Consider the following 27500-nt stretch of genomic DNA (forward strand, 5'->3'; position numbering starts at 1 on the left):
TGGCTGTTTGTGTGTCGACATGCCCTCACTGGGAATGAAAACCAGGAACACCGGTCACTTTTAGGGACAGTGGAGTCTTTTTGAATGTAGTTATTCTAAACTTTTTCAACATGTCTTTTACCAGCAGATGCACACATACAGAACAAGTTGTGAAGTGGTACAGGAGGGGAAAGGAAAAAATAGTAGACATAGGTGATGCAAGGAATTTGAAAGACTTTGTTTAGACAGAAGGCAAATCGGATTAGTTTCTTAAATCAGATCTTTAGGACAGACTGTCCTCACTGTTATTTGAGGGGATCTGATTTTGTGTGTCCAGACATTAGTAACCTATCTGCATTGGTTGCTGTGGTAACAAAGTACGCAAAGCTCTGCTGGTGATGCAGCTTTCCAACGCAGAAGCAAAGGGCCAGTAGAAAATGTATTCCGCCGTTTGTTCATGGACTGTTGTCCTCATTGTCCTCCATAGCACCTACACTCTCTGATAGTGCTCTGCAAGTAGTAGCATCGATTCTGTTCACCCCACTATTCTGAAAATGATGCCATTAATCCAATCTGAGCCACTGGAGCGTCCCGACTGAGACTGTTGAATTCTGATTGGAATCACATTTCAAACCACCTCTAAATGTGGTTTGATCTGATTTGCAAAAATTGCAATTCATGTGTTTTTTTGCACTCCGGACATTCAAAAATCAATCCGGATACAATCTGGATATGACAAAAAAACTTTGGGCTGGCGGTCTGAACAAGGCCATAACTGTCTGTGAAGAAGGAATACAGCATTGGAAAATCAACACAGTACTGCTGCATTGTTACCCAAAAAGAGAGATACTTGCTGTCATCATGGAAACCAAGTTCGAGGAGAGGAATGTATTTTTCTTAATTTCTTAACATGACCTCACCAGAAAATAGATCATACATTACCTCACCATAAACGCTCTTGCAGGTCTCAGATGATAGTTTTACTTATCTCAAAGTAGGCTCTAACTGTTTAATCTGCAGCAGAATTTGTTCCAAGTTTGCCTGAGTGGTTCTTTGCAAGAAGTCTCACCATAAAGTGCAGCACCTATCTGAACCTATTTTATTTAACAAAAAGTTTACTCATTTAACTTACTCATTTAATAGGTGATGAGAAAAGACACCAAAAAAAACCCAATAAATATCCCCCAAAACAAGACCTGACATTTAAACACAATCATTTAAAATAATGGTCTTTACATTCACAATTCAAACACCTGCAATTAGGGAACTATTTCTGGAACCATTTTTGACACAACATCTGTTGTGCACTGATCCTTCACTGCGCTGTCTTCTGTTTTCCACTGTGTTTCCTGTAGAAACAGAAAAAGAAAAAGAAAAAAAACGTATAGCTAAAGATAGTAATCATCCTCACATAATGTGGCAGAGGTGGACAAACTTATCTGCTGGGGACATGTTAATGATTGTGGTGATGATGTTCTAATCATTTTAAGCTGACTAAAGGGCCTTTCTTCTAAAGGGCCGAGTGAGACATCTCTATCCCCTGTCTGTCCTCACATAAACTGAAACAGAAGTATAGTAAATCCAGTCAGTTAGACTTAAATGCTGACGCTGTCTAGTTATAGTCTAGTGGCCCTAGTGGGGTGGTTTGTGGTTCTGTCAGCATTTTACAGAGCATCCCTGCTCTCTCATAGCCAGTGGAAAAGGGAACAGTGTGCTTGCACAGAGAGAGAGAGAAAGATGGTCAGCCAAATGGAATAGTTTCATTGATCAGTTGTCATGACAGCTTGCTGATGCTCTGCCTAATAAATACGTTGTGTATATTGTGTGTATGCGCATGTGCGCACAGTCTCCCCCCCTTATTCGCCTCTGCAAGCGCACTGTCATGCAGAAGTCACTCATGCGCACACACTCACAAATGTCATTTGATGGCGCTGTACCACCTGGATGTGTGTGTGTGTGTGTGTGTGTGTGTGTGTGTGTGTGTGTGTGTGTGTGTGTGTGTGTGTGTGTGTGTGTGCGCGCGCGCATTTGTGTGTTTGAGCTCAGCAGGATCACAGCGTTTTGTTGGTAGGAAGGTAGATAATGAACCAACAAGACCAGGCACACAAGCAAACACACACACACACACACACACACACACACACTCACACGAACATTCACTCCTCTGTCTCCCCTTCCTTCACTCTCTATCCCTCTTCCACCCCTGTGTTGCCATGGTAACCGCTCCGGGGCAGTCTCCTGCGGAAGTTTCCACACACATGCACAAGCACATAAATGAACACACACAGATACACCCTTACTGATGCTATTTGATAAAGGGCCTGCTGCTGTCAAACTTATTAAGGATGTGTTTAACCTTTATTCTGTTGGGAATACATAACCAAAGTCATCGTGTTACCTTCACATATTTTTTAAGTACATTTCAGAAGCCGCTGTCACTGATGATGATGTACACACTTTTTTACTGTACGAGCTGTCAATTCAGAAATGAGCTCAAATTAATCAAAATATTGTGATGTTCTCTTATGTGTTTGAAACTTAAATGTACTATGGGATGCAAACAGTTGCTGAGTACAGAAATTAAGTAAACTGGTGTGTTTTCTGCAATGGTGTCTTGTAAAGAATTGTCTGTAGTGAAAGGTCACGTATAGGTAAAGTACAGTAAAAAAAAGTAAGGGAAAAAACAGAGGAGGGAAATGTTTTCATTGTTATTTTAGTGCAGAATGAATTAACTTTAGTTTACAATGATAAATTAGATTTAAAAAAAGTTAAAGACAGAAAACGGGGTATAGTTATTTAGATGATCATGCCAAATTTCCTTTTTAATGTGCTCAAGTCATTTGTCAGAAATGTTTGCAAAGACAAATTATAATGAATGCATCATAATAACAAGAGTGACATTGTCCATCGTTGTCTTGCTTTTATTTTATTGTTCATTCTTCCTTTTGTTGTTGCTGTCGTAGCTGTTGGTCTTACCACTTGTCCAGAACCGATGATCCCAGCCAATGGCATTAAAACAGGAGACAGATATATGGTCAATGAGGTGGTGGCATTCACATGTGAACCTGGGTACACATTACAGGTAATGAACACACACAAACTGACCTTTAAACAAAACTGGGTCCAAAACTAGAATATGGCTGAACTGTGTAAGAAATGTCAGAGGGATTTTAATTTGAAATGAAAACATAAAGTTGCAGCAAACAAATGTATTAATATATTAACACATGTTTCTACCTACTGGTAATAAGCCTCTGGTTTTTAATGTTGTTGTTGGTATCAATTCAACTGAAACATCAAAATGTTTTTTTTGTTAGAAGTAGATTAAATATGAAATATTGAATAGCAAAATGTGTGCACAGATGCAAACTAGTGTCTGCAACTATTAGCAAGCATACTACAAAATGCAATTTCTTTGTTTTTACTTGATTTGAATACACACCAAAATGATTGCCATGTGATTAGATGTCTCAGAATATGTTGATATTGCATCTTATTCTTACACTTTTAGTTTTTATTATCTAAATAGGAAACCAAATGCACTTTACTGATGAATTTGTACCAGCATTCCTTACAGTGTCTTTTTTTTTTCTTGAATGTAATCCACTGTATTCTCACTGGCAGGGCCACTCTCACATTTCCTGCATGCCTGGGACTGTGCGACGGTGGAATTACCCACCACCTCTTTGCATAGGTAGCACACACACACACACACAAACACACTGCATTTTGAACTAAATTGTGTCATCACTTCGGTCGGAGAGAAAATACTGTGTCCTGTATACACGTGATTCTTATTTGACATATTGTCCTCTGATGTATGTGGCAGCTGAAGAGTTTGAAATGACACTGCATCCACTCACAGTAACATACAACCGAAAAGTTAATGGAATATTAATTCTTCATGAAATGAATGAATAGAATTTGAGAGAAATGTTGTTCTTAACTGTGTATTAATTGGTAGATTTTATGTTGTGAGCCAAGAATCAGATTTGTTGAAGTAAGACACTTTTTGACTGACTTATGTGATCCATAAGATCAATATGTCTGCTGTTTACAAACAGAACTCTGTACTGAGAGCCGAGGCTTCCTAACATCTGCCATAGTGTGAAGTAACCTTGATTCCATTGATGTTTGTGTTTAGGTCTGAATAATTCAGTTCGTGGTGAAAGATTTCGGAAGCCAGTTCCAGTTAAACTCAACCATGACATGTCAGGACTAACTAAACTCATTGCTGCCACATACCCTATTCAGTATTCAAATCCAACAAAACCTGTTTAAGTTAGAGACACCTGGATCGACCCATTTATGTTCAAATCTGTCAATAGAAGAGGGATGCCATAACGGGGTGCTGTAATATTCAAAAAGTATTTATCACCAGTGGTACTGTAGGATTTACATAAATTCAGCTTACGTGGTCTTTATATGCTTTAACTTTTTTCTGTGGAAGTGATGATCTCTGCTGTACGTCGTGCATGTGTTAACACTGTGTTTGCTGTGCTTGTTCTGTCAGCTCGTTGTGGAGGGGTGCTGTCTGAGATGAGTGGTGTCATCCTTAGTCCAGGTTTCCCTGGCAACTACCCCGGCAACCTGGACTGCACCTGGCAAGTCACCTTGCCAGCTGGATATGGTGAGTATTATGGGATGGAAGAGCATTCCTAAAAATAAGGTGTCACGTTCTGTACATATGTTGGCTTAGTTGGGAAACATAGACCTTTTTTTTGCACAAAATCTGCAGCACATTCACCACATGTTTAATTGGGGGTTGACGCATGGTGTATGCTGCTAATTGACTATCGTAACCGACACAGTTAATATAATTTTGTGCACAGGCATGTATTTCCAGAAATACGACAATAGTTTACTCAAATTAAATTAAAAGTAGATTATATAAAGCTCTAGAGATCTACAAAAGCAGCAGTTGTATTTTTGGTGAATGTTATCAAAATTTAGGATCAATAGTATAAAAGTTTCAAATGAAAAATTGCCATACAAATATTTATTAACATCTGGAATAATGTAAACACATTGCGCTCTGTGCATTCAGCAATCCATGATGTTGTTGTATGCTCTAGAAGGAATGTAAAATGTAAGCTCTATTGTTTTTCCCAGACATTTTAGGTCACCCATTGGGTCCTGTTTGGTATTTAAACCCCCAATGCTATAATGCTTATATATTGTTATCATGTCTTGTATATGTTCTTTCACCATGTGTCTATATCATTTTTTATTGTAGGAGCCCATATTCAATTCCTAAACTTCTCTTCAGAAGACAACCATGACTTCTTAGAAGTGAGGGCTGGACCACAGCACAGTTCTGCTCTTATTGGTCAGTTTACTGGCTCACAGATCCCACCGCCTCTGCTGAGCACTACCCATCTGACGATCATCCACTTCTACAGTGACCACTCAGAGAACAGGCCGGGGTTTAAACTGACCTATCAGGGTGAGTTCACGTTTGTTTTTTGTATAATTAAGTTGTTTTTTTTAGACAACTACAACCACAAAAGGCAACAAACGTATCAGGTATTACTGCAGGCTTTTCCAGTTGAAAGCAGTCCCTAACGGGACATTGAGAGAACAGACCTGTATTAAAATTAAGCCCACAGTTTAGTGTCTCCAGATTTGGGTTAGGGAACACAATAGTTGCCTAAATGATTGAGGGGAAGAAATGGTGTCCTCGAATGCTCATAATAAATTAACATCCCCAACCTTCTGGCCAAATTACAAAGCCTTTCCAACTCCAAAAGTGAAGGCTAGGATGAAAAATCGTATTGCTATGAGGTTTTGAGCTTTGATCCATGGATGAGTCATGCTAAAGGCTTAAACAACTTTATGGCTTTTCTCTCATCATTAAAAGAGATGGATTGTTAGTAAGCTCCTGTGAGAGACTGGCAACTTGTCCAGCAGGCTTTACTTGTAGCCCTAAGTGCTTCACTTCAAAGACACTAGAGATGCACTGTGGACCAGCATAACTAGACCAAGGCTTGCTCACTTAAACATAGACGAACTCCCATTCACGTGCACGTAGTGAGTTTTGAAATGGAAAGTCCCCGAGCTCTGCAGTCCTTGTCACGGTCCTCCTAGTTTCTGCTGAGGATATGAACATGCTTGTCCATGTGAAGTTTCACTATACGCCCTATTTTTCATAGGCGACAGCAAAGTTCTTTGGCGGGAGAATTCAATATACTCGGAGGTTCTCGGTACCACCTTCAACTGGGGTGCACTGTTTCACTCCTACACCACTCGGCGTCACATACAAGTTCAGGTTTTGTACTCAGGCCCTCGGAGCTTTACAGCCCAATTGTCTGAATCATTACATGCACATCCACAAAACCTAAGATATTTAAGTGCTTAACACTAAAACACAATAGATAAGTTTCCAACATAAAGGCATTTCAACCCAAATACCGTTCATAAAAGCTCTAATTCCAGGTTAATAGTTAATAGTTAAATGGTAAATGGTCAACTTGTATAGTGTCTTTTTTACCTTTGATCTCAAAGTGGTTTACATTTTGCCTCCCATTCACACACCAACATCAGGAGAGGTGCCATGCAAACTGCTTACCTGCCATCAGGAGCAACTTAGGGTTTAGTTTCTTGCCAAGGACACTTTGGCATGTGGACAGGAGGACCCGGGGATTAAACCGCCAACCTTATGATTAGTGTGCCACTTGTTCTTACCTTTTAGATTGTGCTACTACCAGTATAGACTGTCTCTGAGACTTATTTGCACAATCTATACCATTGATGCTGTCGAGTGCTGAAGACATTGTCAGCACTTACAGTAATGAGTGCTTGTTTTTTTGCTGTTGAGTGCTGCCTCGCTATCCTTCTGTAACAACTCCAATATCAACCTCTGCTCTCTGTCAATAGCACATTTACCGGAGGGTCTTGACTTGCCATCACACTCATGCAGAGTGAGATGTGCCCCAAAATAGATCTGTGCTACTGTCATTTCCTCAAGCAGGTACTGGCATACCATGTATACATGTGCCAGGTAACTGTGTCCCTATGCCACTTCAGGTACATACTGTAAGCCGTACAGAGAAAACGGGTTTGAGTACAATAAATCCCAGTTGCTATTTTGTAGATCCATTCTGTGACTTGGGAAGCAGGCATAGGTCTACTGAGTTAGCCTACACATTAGAATACAGAGGAACAACATTGTTGTCATTTATCTGTGTGTAACTGTTTGCCTGCCTGTGTGTAGTTTATTTATATTTCTTTATGCCTACAAATCTGGAAAAATAAAATTCCGTCTGTAATATTTTCACACCAGCAGTCATTGCTCTCATCTCTGTCTTTAGCCTATCAACTTCAAAACTGCCAGGATCCCTCTCCTTTCCTGAACGGTGACATCATCAACAGTGACTACAGCGCAGGCCAATCAGTCACTTTTCAGTGCTACCCCGGTTATGTTTTGATTGGACACACAGTTCTAACATGCCTTCATGGCACTAACCGGAAGTGGAACCACCCATTTCCACGCTGTGAGGGTAAGAACGACTCATGACTTCTTGCCATAATGATATTTTGCAAAATGTTAATGTCTGTTGATTACTTGTAATGTATGTACCATAATACAAATAAAGATGTAATAAAATTTTACATTTCATAGTTTAGTCAGTTTATTTAGTGTTGTGTTTTTACCGAACAACCCTCAAGGGCCAACTATAATTTATAATCTAGACATTTAGTAAATGTTTTTATCCTGATTGAATTGAAGTAAATTAAATTTAATCTTTTCCCGGTATTCATCATTTACTTATATATCATTTGCAAAATCATTCCTCTTACTACGTCCACTACTGCTGCTCTTGCATCTACTTCTCGAATAACAAGAATACTAATTGTATTCCTCACTGTCTGCAGTTCAACAATCATTCTTGTCTTCTTCCAGGATTAGCTTGTTAGAAGAAAGAGAACAATTTGCAAATAGATAATTTTGTGTCTCTGTGTTTTACAGCTCCATGTGGCTATAATGTTACAGCTGAAAATGGGACCATCTATTCACCTCAGTACCCCAATGAATACCCCAACTCCCAAGACTGCAGCTGGCTCATCGCTGTTCCCCATGGACATGGAGTTTATATCAACTTTACCTTATTGCAGACGGAGCCTGTCACTGATTACATTGCTGTCTGGTAAGTCTGGGTGCACTTGAGCATGCATCACACTCACACAGACACACATACTTTATGTACAGAAATGCATAAGTGTATTTTTAATGCATCATGCATGCAGTGATTTCATCATTGATGGGTGAGTATTGAATGTACTCACATCCTGTCTCCACTCTGCACACAAATAAGCAGATAAAGAAGTTGTATCAAGTTTTACTTTGATTACATATTCATCTGTTTGGGTCTGTCTCCCACACATTCTCAAACAGACTTTTTTGGATATATTTTAGTGGTGGAACCCTTATCCCGGGAATTGATTGCTTTTGTATTCATGTTATATTTTACCTCATATGTGTCAATATGTTTCAGTTGTTTATGACTTTACAGGGAGACAGACAACACCACCTGGATCTGTATATCACATGGTTGATAAACAGGGACCACAGCTCCATAGACTAGTAATACATACAACCATATATACTCTGAGCTATGCATACACAGAGTCTCCTGCAGTAATAATGGGATTCAGTGTGGAGGTAAGAGTGTAATACAGGCAGTGTAAGAGTAATGCATTTACAATGGGACCACTGACCAATTCAATCTAACTCAGTGCCATGGCCTTACGCAGACCCAGAGATGGCTCGGGAACTCTGGAAGTAATGATGAGATTCAGTGGGGAGTGGGAAATGTAATGAAAGGAGTGGCAGAGCTGTGTTCACGAATCCAACTAGACTCAGCTGAGGCTGACAAGTTTGGGTCAGTCTAAGATACATTTCTTAGCTAATGGTCTTACTGTGCATCATGTTTCCTGCCAAAAATAATATTGAACAGTGAAATTATTGGGAAGAAAATTTGGATCAAGAAGAATTTGAGCTGTCAAGGTTTGGTGTAATTTTGGTATAAGATAGACATATATGGTGTTCGGGAGAGGTCAGGCTTTAATTTTCAGGCTCAAGAGTCAAGCTCTTGGGAGCTGGCAGCTGAAATGCAGCTGGGGGGAAAGTAATACATTCACAGTCAGTGACTACTCGCTTTCAATCTCACCAGCCGGCAGAACCACAGATTTAGCTATGGAGAGGCATGGTATTGAGTTATTTTGTAGCTGCAAATTGATTTTGGTGATTCATATGTTTTTGGAACATTTCATAGGGTAAAAAAAAATATAAAATCATATTTATAGTTTGTAGGGTACCAAAAGAACTCTTTAATGCAAGATTTGTTCATACATGATAGCTCAATACAGCTATATCTCAAACACATGAATACATTTGGAAGTGGCTAGGGGCTGACACTGAAGGGAGGAGTGCTTTTCTCAGACCCAGTGGGATACCATGTACCTTCCAGGGTCTGAGACAGATTTAGAGAGGCTGATCCAAAGATGTACTTTAACTGCATTATATCCATGTAAATAGATTCTACTGGCATTAACAATTGCCATTTCTCCTGGAAAGAATTCCTGCTTTATATTCCCTTTAACTTTTTGACCTGGCCAAACAGAAACAAATATGCTTTTTATGTGGAAAGTATGAGCAATGTGACAGGTACATTGGGTTTACAGTGAATTAATGACCAACATCCTATTATTAGACACACAGGCCTCCTGAAACTTTTTTAATGATGGAGTTTGTATTTGGAATACTTTTAATTATATGCATCAGCAGCGAACTGTTAACAAAGCATGATAACTGACATTATCTAATTGAACTCATAAGAGCATTAGATTGGGGCCACCGCTTTTGTCATGATTTGGGCATCTGACTGTTTGGATTTTCGAGTTCAGTTGCACCGAAAGGGGGACGAGACACAGTCCGCCCTGTATGAGCTGCTGGGTTAATAAGAAATTGATTGGGAGCATAATTTAAATTTAATATGAAACTTTTAATGGTCAACTTTAAGAGTTCAATCCTACAATGAGTCATACTGAATCAGACAAAGCAAGCCTGCTATTGATTAAAAAAAAAAATGCATTTACATTGGAAAGCTGTTAGCCAAGGGTTTTATTTTTCAGATACTGTGAAGTGGTTACAGCAGTTACATTGTTTCATGTGTGCTAAAAATGGCAATTAATTAACTTGCAGTAATTTACATTGCTTTGGTTCAGGCTGAGAAATACATTTCCACAAATACTATCAGTGAGAGCTGACTCTGACAATTACCAATCACATTAAACAAGTCAGTGAGGTAACTATTACGCACTGTGGAGCCTATACTTTCAGTTTTCTGAGCATTTGTTTGTACTGACTGCTCTCGGAGCTGATTTCCTTTTTCACCAGCCTGCTTCTGTTTTGGCTTCTCAGTAATCAAACTTGTGAGGGATGTCTTTTTAATGTGCGCTACCTTGTCCTGTACACACCATATCTCAGCAATGTGTCTTCTCGTCTCTGCCGTGTGTACCCCAGGGGTTTATGTGACAGCAGCTGTGTCCAGATGTCAGGGACTGAAGCCAATATTTTCCTGTGGTCTTCCACCAGTTGTGTTTGGCTCTTTGCCCAATACCAATGAACTGTTGCTAACAGTAGGCGATGAATCTAACATCAGGGCAACACAGTAGTTTATCATGCTTTGTACTCACTAAATCAAATGCAGTATTTATTTTGTCAAAATCTTCTTTCTGATTTTTTTTTTTTACATGGTGTACCAAAGATGCATTGCTTCTCAGTAATTTGAGAGCAATGAAAGGCAAACATGAACATACAAACCTGTTTCCAAAGCATATATTTTTCATAAACAATACAATTTCTCAGTTTAAACCTTTGATATGTTGTCTTTGGTCTATTTTCAATTAAATATGGGTTTACATGATTTGCAAATCATTGCATTCTGTTTTTTATTGACATTTTACACAGGGTGTTAACTTTTTTGGAAATGGGTTTGTACATTGCATTGCAAGTCCTTGGTGTGCCTATATCAATGTATATAGTTCACTGTCAGTGATTGGCAAGGGATTGTTTCACTGTTGTTATATATACTGCTTATATATTGTTTATTCTTTGTTCTATTTTGTTTGAGTAAGTTGCAATAAGCTGGAGTCAAGCTTTTGGTATGCATTCACAAAGGCGCAATAATCTTATTTCTTTCTTTATTTTTCATCATTAACAATATTTTTTTGTCCCTTTGGTGCTTAATGTAATATTTAATCTGTTCTTGTACTGGATTGTTGGGGGGGAAATCAGTGCAAAAGTGATCAATAATTTAAAGAGATTGTTTATATTATTCAGTGTGAAAAAGTTACATAGTCATACAAGCCCAGAAAATTAGAGCACTCAACTCTTATTGAGCCTTTCAGAACATAAAAAGTTAATACTTGAGATATATCACAATATTTGAATTGACAAAGTCATATTTATATCTTTTATTTGTATCATTTTATCAAGGTACTGTAATTTCTAACTCTCGTGGCATTTCTAAATCTACAGCATAAAGATATCAGTTTAAGGGTTTTGTTGTTGTTGTGGTCGTGGCAAAGAGTCCTCTGCTTTCACTGAAAGGGGAAGAAAAAAATAAGTGATTCATTGGGTGGTGAATCATGTCAGTCCCTATCACTCTGTTAATGTATTCCTCTCAATCGTGCTTTATTCTCAGCTCCACTGTGCCCGTGTCAATCACCTGTAGTAGACGGACAGACGAGATAAATAGAAAGTGATAAATCCTAATAAATCAAACTTATTTTTAATCTTCATTTCCCGAGGCGAGGCTTATTTAGAATGTGTTGGAGAGCATATCATTCACTATTCCTGACCATGTCATCTCTTCAAGTGTTGCTGGTGTGTTATTCACACGAGCAGCTTTTTTTTGCTCACAAGATGAGATAAAATGTTATGGTTTGACGGTACTTTTGATGGTACTGATTTCATGTTCGGAGAAAGGTTAAATGTTAACAGTTTGTAACCTGGCTTTCACAGGTGCACATTTGTACTTCAGCAAGGGAAAGGTCACATTGCTCTTGGGTATGTGTATTTTTTAGTAAGTAAAAATAGAGCTACAAAATTCTAACTCAGTTATGCTTTAAATGACCCAGATAACACATTTTGATCCTCCAAATGAGCTCCAACACCTTCAGAAGACCTTGAATTATTGAGGAGCCAAGAGATCCCAGGCACTCTTCATGAATTAAAATTTTAAAACCCTTGTTTAATCTAATGGCATGTTCATTAAAAACCTAAAACTGGGCATTTAGGAACGTTACAAAATGCAACCTTTCAACAACATTTAATATTTAATGAGTGAAGTTAAGCCTTTAATTTGTGGGCTTTGTTCAATAAACTGGTTTGATACAAGTGAAAAAAAACAAAGAAAAGAAAAAACATTCTTTCTAACATTTCAAGCACGTGGAATTACCAGATATCAGTTATATTTTATTAACAGCAGCTGCTGTTGGTTTCTCTTTAACACAAGCCGCAACTAGTAAATCATAAAAGGTTCATACTAATCCCAACCCTTGGTCCTCCACTGGAGCTGTGGCAAACCCATGTACTAACACTGTGTTGATATTCATCTCCAGGCAGCAATTTGTTGTTATTTTTTTGTTATGACTTTGATGGTCAAATCCCACCTGCATGTAACCATTTAAGTTTTTCCATCACTAGCATGGATTTTTATTACAATAAATCTACAGAGGTGGTTTTGGAGGAAACAACAGATTTATAATAAAATATATTTTATTTATTTATATTTATAAATATATTTTTCTAAATGCATAATTTCTACACAGAATAGGTGAAGAACAGCAGTTAAATGTTTTTTATTGGAGGTTAAACTTCAGTCCACAATGCAGGATTGTTCCATAGTTACCCTCAGGTTACCAATGGCAGAGTGATGTAACTTGCTAATTAATTCTTAAACATAATATGTTTATGTATAATGTACTGTTTGGTGTAGCCTAAATGCAACATGAAATCGTTATTCAGAAAACAATGTCTCTTTTTGTATGTTATGTTAATGTTGCCTTTTGCACTGTATTTTTCTAGCACAGTGTCTGATCTCTTATCTCTCTTCCCATTCTACACATAAAGACTATAATTGTATTAGTATGCTTCCTCTCTCCATCCCTATTAATAGTTTTGATGTATCCTGCTTGCAGTTCAAGCATCAACTGGTGTCTCTGTCTCTATTTAGGGACGGCCAAGATACGTCCAGCCCTCAGCTGGGAGTCTTCAGTGGCAATACAGCCTTAGAGTCGGCCTACAGTACCAGCCCGAAGGTCCTGATCCGCTTTCATTCTGACTTTTCAACTGGAGGGTTCTTCATTCTCAACTTCCATGGTAACATAATGCAAAAGAGCAGTTACTCTTTTTTATATTTTGAAATGCCGTCTGCATTTTTAAATGACTGAGTTTGGTGTTTTAGGAATTGATTTAGGAACTTGTGTAATCTTCGTATAACCAGCAAATAGTTACAAGAGACGAGGTCAGAGGCCTCTAAAGAGTAAAAGAGGAACTGAGCTAGATGGTAAGGTGTCTAGCTTTTCTTCTTTCACATTTTTACGTTTCAGCCTCCATTACTCCTTTTTCACTATTTTTAAGAGAAGTTCATCTCTCTGAACAGGTCTCTCTCATGATGTTTTTACTTCAACAGGAAAGACTTTTTAATGGATCACTGGTGCTGGGTGCACTCAGAAGTGTAGCTTTTGTTTGTGGGACTCCACTTTTTTTTTTTTTTTTAATCATACAGCACTAGTAACAAAGGATGCAACTCTACATCTTGCTCTTCAAGGTATACGCTGCTGTCTGGCTGTTTTGGGGGGAAACATACAAACTATCTGAATCTCCTGGTTTAATTAAAGGTTTAGGATATTATTGAAATGCTGCCTCACTCGATCAGTTTCCTCAGGTGAAAATATGCTTTTGTTTATGGAACCAGTGAATCATTATTTAAAATGAGGGCAGATCATCCACATTTAAAAACACCAGTTCTAATTTTTTTTCACTAATATACAGTAGGAAGCAAGACCTCCAACTCAATATGTTGGTAGAGAAAAAATGGTTTAAACTCAAATCTTTCTCTTATTATTGTGTTCTTATGTTTATTATTCAGATTACTGAGAAACATTTCTTGGAGTGTCAAACCACGTCAAGCTGTTCTAAGGTTCATACAGAGTTTGACACTGTTGTTCATGTGTAAATTAAATCATGTGCAGACAGAGCACCATATGTGAGATTTTATCTTCATTTTTCCTTTCTGAAATTACGATTATTGCATTCTCTCTTTTTTTTGTCATTACTTGTATGGACATTAATAGGCTACTACCCTGTCTTTTTAGCTGTCAGACTAACATATGTTCAGTTGAATTATGTTACCCAGAGATCAATCATATTGTAGATTCAAAATGTTCTTTTAAATTTAAAGATGAACATGCACACAACACTTAAAGCCCTAGTTCTGGTTCAGTGAACAGTGGCCAGCCTTTACAGTTCAGAGCAGCTGGGACCTTCTGAGGAACAAAGTAACCTTATGCCAAAGTCATATCAGCTTTTACACCATTATGCAAGCATGACTTTACCTGAAGAACTGCCTGGATATTTTAAATAATAAAATCACAAATCACATCCAATGTCCCTCGGCCCACATGGATGTGATTTCCAAAGGAGCAGCTGCCATGCTTGTTTTTGATTACTGTTTGTCAGTGAACTCCCTTGTGATGGCAAAATGTGAAGCAACATCTTTCTTTATAGAATATACTTATGTATTTTATGTATTGTGATAGCAATCACAATCTCAACCCCCCTACAAATGTAGAAATTCAACAGTGCTTAACTGTATTCCTAAAAAAAAAAGGTGCCTCAACGCAAAAACTTTTTTTCCCCCTCTCTCCAGCATGCCGTCTGAAGAAATGCCCTCATCCCCCTGTTGTGGAGAATGCAGAGGTGATCTATGAAGATGAAGACTTCCAGATAGGTAGTAATGCTGATTAATAATCATTACTTTTGATATTACGACAGAATAACCTACAAGATGTTTTATTGATACACACATGACAAATTTGGCTAATTTATTGAGATTTTTTTTAACGATATTGTTTAAACCTTATCTAATGTGGTACATCTTAAGAACAAAATGACAAACTACCTGATAATGGTTCTAGCAGATAATTATTATTCTGATTGATTACTCATTAATGGGCCACATTACATTTCAATTACATGACCTAAATATAACAGGGTAATGGTAGTTTGTTTATTTTTATTTTGCTTCATTGGTGACACTGAGCCACTTGTTAATATAATCTATTCAATGTACCTCTGTGGGTGCACAGATGTGTATCTGTGTCCTTGGTGCAAAGAAAGAAAACAACAATGGATTCCCAAAAGAAATGTATCTAATGCAAAACATTTTATAATTCTTGGTATACTTTCTCTTTATAATCACTCTGGTAAAATTACACTGGACTATTAACCCTCATTAAGACTTTGATACACTGCAGTCTCATTCTCTGCTTCATACACACTTCTGTTAACACCATGAATTTCAAGTTTTGATTCATTGGTAAATGGAATGTTTTTCCATCGTGAAATGATCACTGTGAAATGCTGGTATGTTCCAGCCTACCTGAAGCGGTTGGCCTCATTTCCCCACCCTAAAAGATGTTTAGAGATGGTACTTGTTGTCTGTGTCCACAACGAGCCAACCCTCTTTTGACATTTGGTGTGCTGATTGGATTCTTGACTTTTTTATCTAGAAAATTCCATGTCTGTGAAGAAGTTGCTTTTCTGTCTCTCAGTGAGTTTGATGTATTGATCTTCTGATGCTCACTTCTGGCCTCCCTGATTATGCGTTGAATATAACTCAAGCCAATTTGACATTTGTTACAGATTTAACATTAACAATAGGCCACATTTTTTTAAATTTGTTTGTTGACTTATAGTGCTGAATCTTCCATATTTATTTTACATGTCACAACTTCTTATGTTTTTAAATCCTAAAACATTGTGATTATTTCCAGGTTTACATAGATATGACAGATTTGCAATGTTGTCCCAAAATTTTGACCCTGCATGTTCTCCAAAGGTTTTCATGAACATCCATTTTGATAGTGATTGCTTATCAAGTTTTCCATTTTCCCTTTGCCCTATTTTGTGCAAAGCAGCAAACTCTTGGTGACCTTTTAGATCTCCAAGGCTATAATTTATAATTTTGAAAAAAAAAAAAAAAAAAAAAAAAAAAGCAGACATTTCATAAAACCTCAGCAAAATCAATTTACCCTTCCATTGGTATTCAGAGCCTAGTCGCCTCTGGCAAAATATGTAATCATTTCTCTGTGGAAAACTTATTTTGAAATGTCAACTTTTGATAAATTCAGAAAAGTTTGTGGATTTTTTTAATTATTTTTTTTCAAAGGGATTTTTTTGTTTTAGACCTATTGAAACCCATTGACAGGGTATTAGTTTCATTCCAGGATCACGGAAGACTTCATCAGTATTTATATTCAGGTTAACAGAGTGGCATCACACACTATTCCTAACAGGATGCCGACAGTTACTACAGTTGTCCAGAGAGTGATAGTCCCTCTCCAATATACTGTATGAGGGTGATGTCATCTCCCACTTGCACTAAACAACAGTAGCATCAGGCCTGAGCCCAATCTCTGTGACAGCGTAAAGACCAATGTGAGCAATAATATGTACAAATCTTAAACCCCACAGAATGTTTGAGTGCAGGTGAATTTTACATTCACAAAACCTGCCAGAATGAAGTAGCTCAGACACAGCAATATCTTTGTTATTAATCCAATAGCTTGATTTGAACAAGCTCAAGGAAAGACAACATTTTCTGGTTTGTTCTGTTCAGCAATTCTATCCTTTTTGCTCCATGCTTTGAGTCACTGTATGTTTTTTGGACAAAGTTTGAAGCATGAGTCACATCTTCCTGAGGTGGGAGATCTCCACCCCTTTTAAGATCCTCACAAACTGTATACCCCTTAGAATTCAGCAATAGAGGAGAAGTAAAGTTGAATTGAAACTCTCTACTTACAAAATAAAAATCCTAAAAGGCTCTTTTTTGTCATGTCAACAGTTTTTCATGTCTATCTTTATAAATTATACAACATTTGGAGAGTTATTGGTTGGTAAAATTGCTGCTCCAGTTCTCCTCTGCTTAATTGTTGAAAAGAGATCCTCTCTGAGCAGCAATCAGATGAAACAGATGGGGACACAATTCAAAGTCCTCATTTTAATGCAAAAATTTACTCAGTTCAGGCAAAGACAATTTTCGGCGGTTCTTCCAACATTTGTTTATTTTTTTTGTAAACAAAACAAAACATGAAGCTCTGTTATTCTATGAATTGTTCTACAAAGAAATATGGAACAAAAAAACCTGAGGATGAACAACTCAAAACCTTAATCTGAAAATATTTAACTTGGCGGCCATAATCGCAAAAGTAAAGGGAGGAGAAAATTCATTCTGAACATAACATAACACGGAACAAGTGCTTTTTGGAGGGTTTAAAGCTGTGTATGTTTTATTTTAATTTTAATGGTGAGTTTAATATAATATGGCTTTGAGTTTTTAGCTTGTACAGTCATCAAGACTATGTTGCGCAGTTCTGATTGGTAAACGTACGATGACGAGGACTTAACAGATGTTTTTTTTTCTTTTCCTGTGTTAGGTGATATTGTGAAGTATCGCTGTTCACCTGGATACACGCTGGTTGGAAAGTCAGAGCTCATGTGTAAACTTAACTCCCATTTGCTCTTTGAAGCCCCGCCCCCAACATGTGAAGGTAAGACAATGTTCAGTCCCGCTCCTGAACAATATACAGCACACAGTGTGTAGAGTATTGACGTGTGACAATCAGATGAATGACCCTGAATTCCCAAAAATATTTAGGTTTTGATTTATCAAAGTCAAACGTCAAACAGCCACAGGATAAGAAGTAGCAGGATGAGTAATATTAGTATTGATTAATTTTTCAGTTTTAGTTTATTACTATTTGTCAGAACCAATATACATATTCAAGACAATGGATTAAAGGGGACATCCAACAAGCAAAGTATTTTGTGGCATACCACTGAGCCAGTGTAAACAATTGTATGATCTATTATCACTAAGTTGAACAAAATAAGAAGTATTAGAATCAGAAAGAGATCCATACTAGAAGAGACATATTGCTCCACCAAATTATGCATCAACATTTACATACGTAAGAACTGTTGTTATTACTGTGATTATTGCATTTTCCACAAACACACAAAACCCAGCTGTACATTGTCACTCAACATCGTTCTCAGAGGGTTGCCATGTGGGGAAATGTAGGAAGCCCCTAACTAAAATACATTGAGGCACACAGCATTCTAAAAAATATATTAAAACTATTTTTAACTTTGAAAAGAAAACACCAGAATTTGAAGATACAGCCCTCCTCCTGCAGCCCCCCCCCCCCCCCCCCCCAACCCATCTCTGTCCTTCAGACTTCAGGCCTCTCACATCAGACAAGCACAGGCATTTCAAGCAATACGGTTTCCTGCCCAGCCCACCTGACTCTAAACAAGCAGCTGCACTCTGCTTTGTCTCCAGATAGGCAGCACATGGCAGATGTGTTGGTTGGTTGTTGGACCCCTCCGTGCAAAGGGGGGGGCACGACCTCCGATGTTGCCTGGTACTGTTGTCACCCCTGTCGCTGCCCATACGCCAGGCTACGGCTAGTGGAGACCTGCAGTTGCCCTTGCGAGATGGGCATTGCAGTCAAAAACACTCCCAGTCTGAGCCTTGCCCCCGACCAGATTACCCTTTGTCCTCGACCAGCACCTCTTAAGTGGCACACTCTCAGGGGTCTGCTTTGAGGGCTATAAGATTTTGTGTTGGGCTGTGCCGGTGGGGGGTTCCCATCTGATGACACCCAGAACCTCAGCACGCTGCGGCGGCTTGCCCCAAGTCACTCTCTACACGCCTCAGATAGAGGAGAGTTCAACTACAGGGTCCATTGTTGCTGATGCTGCAGTAAAAACTTTCCCAACAGGATTTCCATCATGGAGGGAGAGTGCATCTACATTTGTAGAGCAGCCTCTCTCTTAGGTGACCGGTGACTGGTCCCAAATCTCTGTCAAATGCTAGATTTTTTTTTAAAGATTGAATGTGGACACAAGAGCAGGGTTCTCTCAGACCACTTCAATAACTGTATGCTAAAAGATTATAGAATTTTTGCCCTATGACGTCAGAAATTTTGAAAAAAAAAAAGAAAAACCCTGCCTAACCCCGCTTTAAAGCCCTTCCTCCCCCCAAAAAACAGGGGAGAGGCATAAAACTGTTTGACCCTGTTGGTACCTATGCTGTCAATTATTGTCAAACAGTTTGTACTGTGTATTGAGGCTGAAAATGTTGGATAGAACCCAATGTTGAACCTTTTCAACAAATTTCCGCATCTAATTAATCATATGTGAAATGTGTTCACTCAGTGGCACAGCAGTTCAGTGTAGCAAGCATGTGGCTTGTTTAAATTTTAAGAGTAAAGAGAACTCAGGCAAATAGAATATTATTCTCAATTCTGAGACGTGCTGGAAGTGGCTCCTGGTATTTCTATGAGACAAATGAATATTGATTTGAATTGCTCTTGTTGAGAAAATTACTTTTTTTCCCTTTCTACAGCTGAGTTTTGAAGAGATGCTCAGCCTTCACCCTCATGTGGAATGAACAGAATTTCCTTTCCATTATAAAGCAGAAGAAAAAGAAGTCAGCACTCTTATGAGAAGAAATGGCAGAAATGTGCTCCCCCAAACAACCTAGAGTTTAGCTCCTTTTTGTGTTAGATCCTATTACCTAAACAGTCGTCATACAGAAAAACTGGGAAAGGCTTCCCGTGTTTTAAGTTTTTTGTGAGTTCAAAAAAATGACATGTCTACTGAGAAGGGAAGTGGGTAGGCAGGCAAGAATTGAGGCTAGTAACACAAATATTGTACCAAAAATAGCGTTTGAAAACTTTCACTGGCTTTTGTGGTGTTACCCCTCTAGCCCAGTGTCCAGCCAATGAGGAGCGGTTTTCGTCATCAGGAGTGATACTCAGCCCTGGGTTTCCTGGCAACTATCCAAACAGCCAGACCTGCTCCTGGCTGCTACGTATGATTTCAGGTACAGTGTGTGAAATGCTGTCTTGATATGGGGTTATACAGTATGTGACAAAGTGACTTAATGAGGTGTGTGTGTAGATACATATTTGCATATAGTGTTAGTGTGTTTGTCTATGTGTGAGACCCATACAGTGTGAGAAACTGTATGGGTCATATAATAATATAGTGAGTACAGCTGTGTGTAAAATGTAACATGTCAAAGTAATGCTTGCAAGACTGTAGTCATATATATGTACATATAGCTGTATATTCATAAACATTTGTGCATATGTCCCTGAAATATATTGCGTGTTACAGTTTATTTCTATGTGGTTGTGAATAATTTGCTCTTGTTTCCCAGGTTTCATCATCAATATCTATGTAGAGATGTTCCACAGTGAGAAGCAATTTGATGAGCTGGAGATTTTTGATGGTATGTGACACTTGCATCCTATTTGTTACACCTACACACACTCATATGCATTCACACACATATCCCCCACACAGCTTGAATTCATGTTTGCTTATGAAAAGTACCAACAGTTAATAAGATACACAACACTTAAAACTAATTTGTGCTGTTGGGAATTTACCCCCCAGGACTTCCAAGTAGGTTGTGTACCAGTAAATTTGAAAGCGTACAGATTAGATTGTTTGTGTACATCTGTTTGTAATTTAACTTTCTTCCTCTTTATTAATTGGTTTTCATTTACATTGTATATTAGTGACTTTATATAACTTTCTCAAACTTTAAGGGGTAAATTCACTGAGTGATAACTATCAATGTTTTATTTGGGTTTTTGCCTGAATTAAAACATCAAATTCTTTCGATTATGTTGCCCGTTCATTGTGGCCACAAGCCAATAAACACACCAACAAAATATACTTTAGTTAAAAAAATGTTTTTTGATTTGTATTGGAATTCACACGCAAGGTGACCATATATACAGCTAATACGTGTATCCCACTCAACTCTGTCTATATGTATTTATTTTTTCTGGTCCTAAACACACTCTCGCTGCCTTTGATGTTGCCGGCAGCCGTGGCACCATCGTTGAGTAGGCGGTTGTGACTGGGGTTGTTTCTGATTTATTGTTGTAAGGAACAAAGTGTCAATAGGTGCTTGTAAATGTTTATGCAAACTATTTGAAGAAAACTTTTAAATAAATGGTACTTTGCTATATGAAAAAAAAAGATCTTTTAAAAAGTTCACAGACGACTGGTGAATCTTTCTAAGATGAAACTTACTTGAAGTTGGATTCACTGCTTTGTTAAGCAGACATTAGCACATGTGGAGGGTTATGGTCTATAAACATTATGCTCCTGTCAGAGTGCATGCACAAAAAGTAATTTCGGGGTACTTAGCAACTTAATGACACTCTCACCCTCATGTGCCTCATATCTCAGAAACAATAAAACACATTCTGAATGTGGCATATTGTTCATCTCTGCCTCAAATTAGGTTAATGTTCTTCTGGAAGATTCAACACATACATAAGCAGTAATCTTTGTCTTATTTTAGCCCTGTCTTGGCCAAGTTTCTCCTCAACAGCCATACAGACCTTTAAAAATTACAATGCATTGCATTATTGTGTATACACAGAAACTCTGAACACTCATTCATTTGTTTCACTAGGATCCTCTGGACAAAGCCCTCTGCTAGTCGCACTGAGCGGTAACCACTCGTCTCAGCTGAACTTCACATCTAAGACAAACCAGCTCTATCTGCGATGGTCCACTGATCACGCAACCAACAAGAGAGGATTCAAGATCCGATACTCGGGTACATTCAATATCTGACTTTCTTTTCTTGTCATTCTTTTCAACATCCTAAAATGTCCGTAGAATCAAATATCATGCCTCTACAGTGTGTTTGATAAAGCATATGATACAAGTGTCTCGTGGCCAATTTGCCAGTTTCATTTGTTGTGTGTTTTGGATAATAGATTTTTGGATATGATTGGAAACAAATGTCACCACTTGTGCGTCACTTGTATGTCAAGGAGAACTCCTACAATATAAGATTTAACGCATAGATTGCGACCACATCAGAAGGATTGACATCTGTCTCCGCTGATTTATCTCTGCTTTCACACGCAGTAAAATGGAAATATATGCATCCTGCTTTGTTGAACAATATTGAACTGCTGTTGGCTCAACTCATTTTCTTTATATATTGTTCTGTCTATTGGGTTGATGTTTAGATTATTTTAATTTATTCCCCTGGTGGTTGCATGTGTTATTGCAGTTAGTTTGAGCAGTAGAAGTCTTATTTTCATTCATTGGCCAATAAGGTCACATGATGTGGCCAGAGCAAGGATTCCAGTGCACAGCAGAGGTGAGGGATCACATGTGGGCAGCTAATCCTCTGCCTTTCTTACCAAAATATAATGTGTGCTGAATTGTACTGCTTATTGAATGTTTACATAGAACTTTAACATAAAGAGGGACGTTTTTATGGAGCTAGTATTTTTTAGCATCTAAGTTAAGGTAAAGCATTGTGATGACTCAGCAAAAATGTTAATTATCAAGCCATGCCTTGTTTGTTGAAAAGGAAGGTAATTTAGCACAGTGTTTTATTCTGTGTGGTACATCAGAAAAGATATGCAATTTTATTTTGACATACATACTGATTGAGTGATTTATTTTTGTCCTTATTTCAGTTTTACAAAAAAGATTGTTGTACATGAGAAGAGGAAAACAAACAGTAAATGTTCACTCAACTTTACTTCTTTGTCTGACTCTCTATACAACAGTATGTTCGCTATCTGTCGAAGTGTGGTCTGACACCTACTCTGAGGACAGAATATATATATATACTGCCTTTTTAATGGAAATAATGCATCGAGGGTGTGCGTGGGTGAGCAAGGATCATTAAAAAAAAATGTTTATGTTGAATTCATCGGGTTTTTAAGAGCAATAGAGTTAGTAACTCCAGTTTCTTCATTTGTGACCGATTGAGTGAATTATATTTGCAGTTTCTTGCAAACACTGTGGTGGTTTGTTAGCTTTGTTAGATTTGTGTTGTGTTGTTTTGTAGCAGCCCTTTAATCATGGGTCTGAACTTGTTCAGAACTTATTGAAGATGACCAATCTGAGTCACAGAAAAGGCCATTGACACAGACTCTGATCCTGTTTGAACATGAAATAAGTCAGTTACTAGTTCAGTCTATTGGCTCTGTATACAGAAAAAAATGTGTAATATATTTTAGTGTGTGGGTTATATCAGAACAATGGCCTCAAGTAATAGGATTGTCTTTTCCCCATGGTTTTGTATTGCCGTGACAACTGCAGCTCTACAGAGCACAGAAATGTATAGTTGACATTTTTTATTTCACTACACACTTTTAGAAGTATTGGACAAATGTGTTTGTGTGGAGGGTATTAAGCAGCTTAGACTGTGATGATGCCTGCAACATTTTTGCTGTCATTCTTTACATTCCCAGTGCTTGGTTGAGCTGTGAAATAACCTTGTGCCATTGTTCTTACTTTCCTGATCGCTGTGTTAGCCTCATCAAGTTTGTACATGCTTCATGGTGATTTACTTTTTCTGTCTCTCTCTGTTTTGTTGGTGCAGTTTTTGCTGCTTGAGTGCATATGGGGAGCACTTTGATCAGGCTGTAAAGAAGTATGGGAGTTATTAAGTTTTAAGAGGATATCAGCGATGATAGCAGTATAAGTCATGCTTTGCTCAGCATATCTTTACAGCAAATGGGAGACCAAAGCTATTTTATTTTTTCACAATACATTTAAGGTGTTTAATTTGTCAGCTAAAACTATTACAAATGGAACCAAAGTCAGAGTATACAGCAATGTTTATGTGTAAGGGAGATGTTGGTGGTGGCTGTCACTGATGGTTATACTAAGTTTGCAACGTAACAAATGTGAAAGCAGTAAAGATAATTATTAATTAAGGCATTTAAGATGACTCTTCAATAATATAGTATGCATTTCGTAGTAGATTATATCCAGGTCATGTACAATAGTTGTTTGTTTCTGAGACTAATGCAAGTATTGGTGCACTATTAGTGGTTGGACAATTCAGTAGGCCAGAGCATTCAGATGAAGCTGCACATCATTGTAGAGGGGCCAGCCACTGTAGTTCAACCTGAGCAGATGCAATGTCAATACACAGTAAACCCAGGTCAAGCTGCTGTGAGTGTCTGCTCTGTGCTTGGTCAGAGGTAGGCCTCAAGAGAATTGTGTGGAAAGATTTTCTGATATGAAGAGTAGTTATTTGTAAGACTTGTGGAGCTGGATATAGTAACTAGGAATGATGGCTGACCTCCTGAGGGGGCTGTGGCGTTCAGATGAAACTGCCTATCAAGCCAGGGGTCCAGCCAATGTTTGCCCAGTGAAAGCAGATTTAGGTTTGCTGAAGCTATACAGAATATCTACTCTCTGCTTGGAATAGAGTAGGATTCAAAGCCATCTTAAAGCTACGTTAGGTTCGGGCTAGAGAATGGTTTTACCTGTCAGAGGGCTCTGTAGATTTACAATAGCATAGCCAGATACCCATCATAGGGCCTAATTATCATTTAACCTGGCTTCCACAGGAATGCTCACCAAACTCTTGGTAGATTTGTGTTCACTGACAATTGATCAGCTGACAATTGTCTTGTAATTTTTTTATAATCTCTGAAAGTAACAGAAAGTAGCAGAAGACCTGACACTTTATACTCAAACCATCACCACATTATCTCAAATGTATTAACTATCATTGCCATTTCTGATAGAGATATGGTAGATTGTAAGAGCACATATGATACTGCGAGGTGTCTCAATACCGTGTGTCATTCTTTATCTCTGCTTTGTCCATGATGCTGCAGCTGAGGGATAAAGGCACAGTTCATTCTGTCGTATCCTGACTAGCCAGATTATCCTGTCTACTTCTGCACAATTCAGACTTTTTCAATGTATTGTTTGACAGGAACTTCTCCCTTTCTGAATTTCCCACTGGGGTTCAAAAACATTCAAATTTATATGTTTCTCGCAGAAAGGAAGAGAAGCAATTTCAACTCTCTACAGTCCACAAATTGCCTATGCAATTCAGCATTAAACAACAACTTATCTTGTGATATGGGAGCACAAAGATAAAATCTCCAAAAATAGTTCATGTCCCTTTATTCAAGTTATAAACATATTGCAGTAACGAAATGAAGGACTTTGCCTCGATCCCCTAACTGAACATTTCTGCAGCAACAGAATGATCATGATAGACAGAAGTGCTTTGATAAGATATAAAATAGTGATTCAGATAGAACAAATTGGTAGAGCAGAAAAAAAGTGAACAAGAGAGGTTGTATGACTCACTGGGGAGAGGAAGATTTAAGATGCTTCCAGGAGAGCAAGGTTTATGGATGAAAATGGAAAATACATAGTGACTTTGTTGTCCTGAGTGGAGTGGGAGTGTCATCTCACCAATGTAAAACCAAAAGGGAGAAGAGCCAAGATTGGATAAAGCAGTGACCACATCGGCCAGGGAAGGGAGAGCCAAGTGGCCCATAGTAGCCCATTTATTTAAAGTGCCCTTTGACTGTAGCATTACTGCCATTATGTTTCCACTAAAAACAAGAAGCTAGAAAAATAGATTATTTTTAGCATTAGATTGTTTTTGTTGTTGTTGTTGTTATTGTTGTAAACTGATAAAACAGCATAAAACTTATTTCATTTTTCTTCCTCTGTCTGTCTTCGCCGTCACCAGCTGCCTATTGTAGCATTAATGATCCTCCGGTGAATGGGGGCGTGGTCAACCGGACCAAACTCCGTCCAGGTAGCAGGCTTCAGTTCTTTTGTAACCCTGGTTACCGCCTGGTGGGCTCAAGCAATGCCACCTGCAGGCTGGACTCCAATGGGCTTTTCCAGTGGGATACACAACCACCTTTGTGTCAAGGTAAAATGTTAAACACATTGGTCTTCATCTAAGCAGTGTTGAAAAATGTTGACATTGATCATGACGTTTGAGAGGATTCCCTCCACAACGCCGCTCTCTTTGTGATGTTGGCAGCTGTCTCCTGTGGAATACCTCAGTCGCCGGGCAACGGCAGCTTCCATGTTTACCAGTATACTGTTGGCAGCCAGGTCACCTACCAGTGTAACCATGGTTACCACCTTGACCCCGGTGTTCCAGTGACAGCCATGTGTTTGGAGGACGGCAGCTGGAGTAATGTTGCCTCAGTCCCCAGATGTCTGCGTAAGTGTTTTAAACTATTATTTATGGGCGGTCTAATTGTTCATTACCCTTATAAAGGGTTGAAAGGTAGGGTATTATTAATTAGATCATTTATTTATTAATAATGAAATGCATTGCATGTGGAGGACATTTAAGTCAACACACTAAAGAGATGGAATTAAACAAAATATGAGTAATACATAAAATAATTAAAAAAAAAAAATCAGGTTGTCCCTCTACAATGTACACATTATATATATGGCTAAATAAAAAAAAACAGATTTGATTCTTATGATGTGAAATGTTGATCAACAGTTGAAGATTTGCCTTCTAATCACATTACCTATAGTATATAGAGTATGATGCGTTATTATGTTCTGTAATATTATGATTATAAATTATAGGTTATAGAGACTAATGTGTTATTAAATTCAATTTGACTCCATTTTATTTTCCAGCGGTCCACTGCCCCAGCATAGAGGGCACCTTGTCAGATCACATGACCTACCGCCTGCTCTCTGGTAGGCTGGGAGAGTTTGGCTCCATGGTGATGCTTGAATGCTCAACAGGGTACTATTTGGGGGTGGGGCATAGGACTCTTCGCTGCCTCGGCAACGGCACCTGGGAGGGGTCAGATGACCCCGCTACTTGTAAGAGTAAGTATTGATACACACATGGACACCATTATGATTGAAGAAATAACTGCTGCTACTGTCACAATTATTTTTGCTGGAAATCCTCTGACCCCTGTCACCTCTCAACAAAATAATAAAACTCCACTGTGATAGGATATTTTGTGGGCTGATTCACCTACCCATGACACTTTCAGTGACACTGAACTTTATTCCTGAGTCTGAACACTCATAGATCTATAGGTATGATTTTATTGTGAGAGATTTATTTTAAACTGAGTTGGTACACTGAATGAATCTATATATAGTACATATCCACATATATTCGCATACTGTACATTAATATCTTCACACTCCTTTGTACTCTATACTGCACAGATCATCTCTAATTTCTTGTATTATGTTAGTGCCTGAATCACAACTTTCACGGGTGGAAAAGAGAAGCCATTTCAACCAAGGGATAAAAAAAGAAGCTTTGTACACTCAAACAGACACACACACTGATACAGGCGACACATGCACACAAAAAGACTATCAAAAGAATTAAACTGCATTG

General features: G+C 38.2%; 1 protein-coding gene across 1 annotated transcript in view; it reads left to right on the forward strand.

Moving 5' to 3' along the window:
- csmd1a (CUB and Sushi multiple domains 1a) overlaps positions 1-27500 on the forward strand; it is a 389897-nt gene that overhangs the window by 320299 nt on the left and 42098 nt on the right. The window contains exons 40-54 of the mRNA XM_069173376.1: positions 2943-3061; positions 3604-3673; positions 4493-4609; positions 5216-5425; positions 7290-7478; positions 7949-8126; positions 13221-13366; positions 14919-14999; positions 17707-17820; positions 20046-20162; positions 20502-20573; positions 21777-21923; positions 25845-26033; positions 26148-26333; positions 26771-26968. Coding sequence (XP_069029477.1) covers positions 2943-3061; positions 3604-3673; positions 4493-4609; positions 5216-5425; positions 7290-7478; positions 7949-8126; positions 13221-13366; positions 14919-14999; positions 17707-17820; positions 20046-20162; positions 20502-20573; positions 21777-21923; positions 25845-26033; positions 26148-26333; positions 26771-26968 — 2133 coding nt within the window. The remainder of the gene's footprint in view (positions 1-2942; positions 3062-3603; positions 3674-4492; positions 4610-5215; positions 5426-7289; positions 7479-7948; positions 8127-13220; positions 13367-14918; positions 15000-17706; positions 17821-20045; positions 20163-20501; positions 20574-21776; positions 21924-25844; positions 26034-26147; positions 26334-26770; positions 26969-27500) is intronic.

The sequence above is a fragment of the Embiotoca jacksoni genome, unplaced genomic scaffold (assembly GCF_022577435.1).
Source record: "Embiotoca jacksoni isolate LCO1_2020_lvr unplaced genomic scaffold, fEmbJac1.0.p SCAF_6, whole genome shotgun sequence".
NCBI lineage: Eukaryota > Metazoa > Chordata > Actinopteri > Embiotocidae > Embiotoca > Embiotoca jacksoni.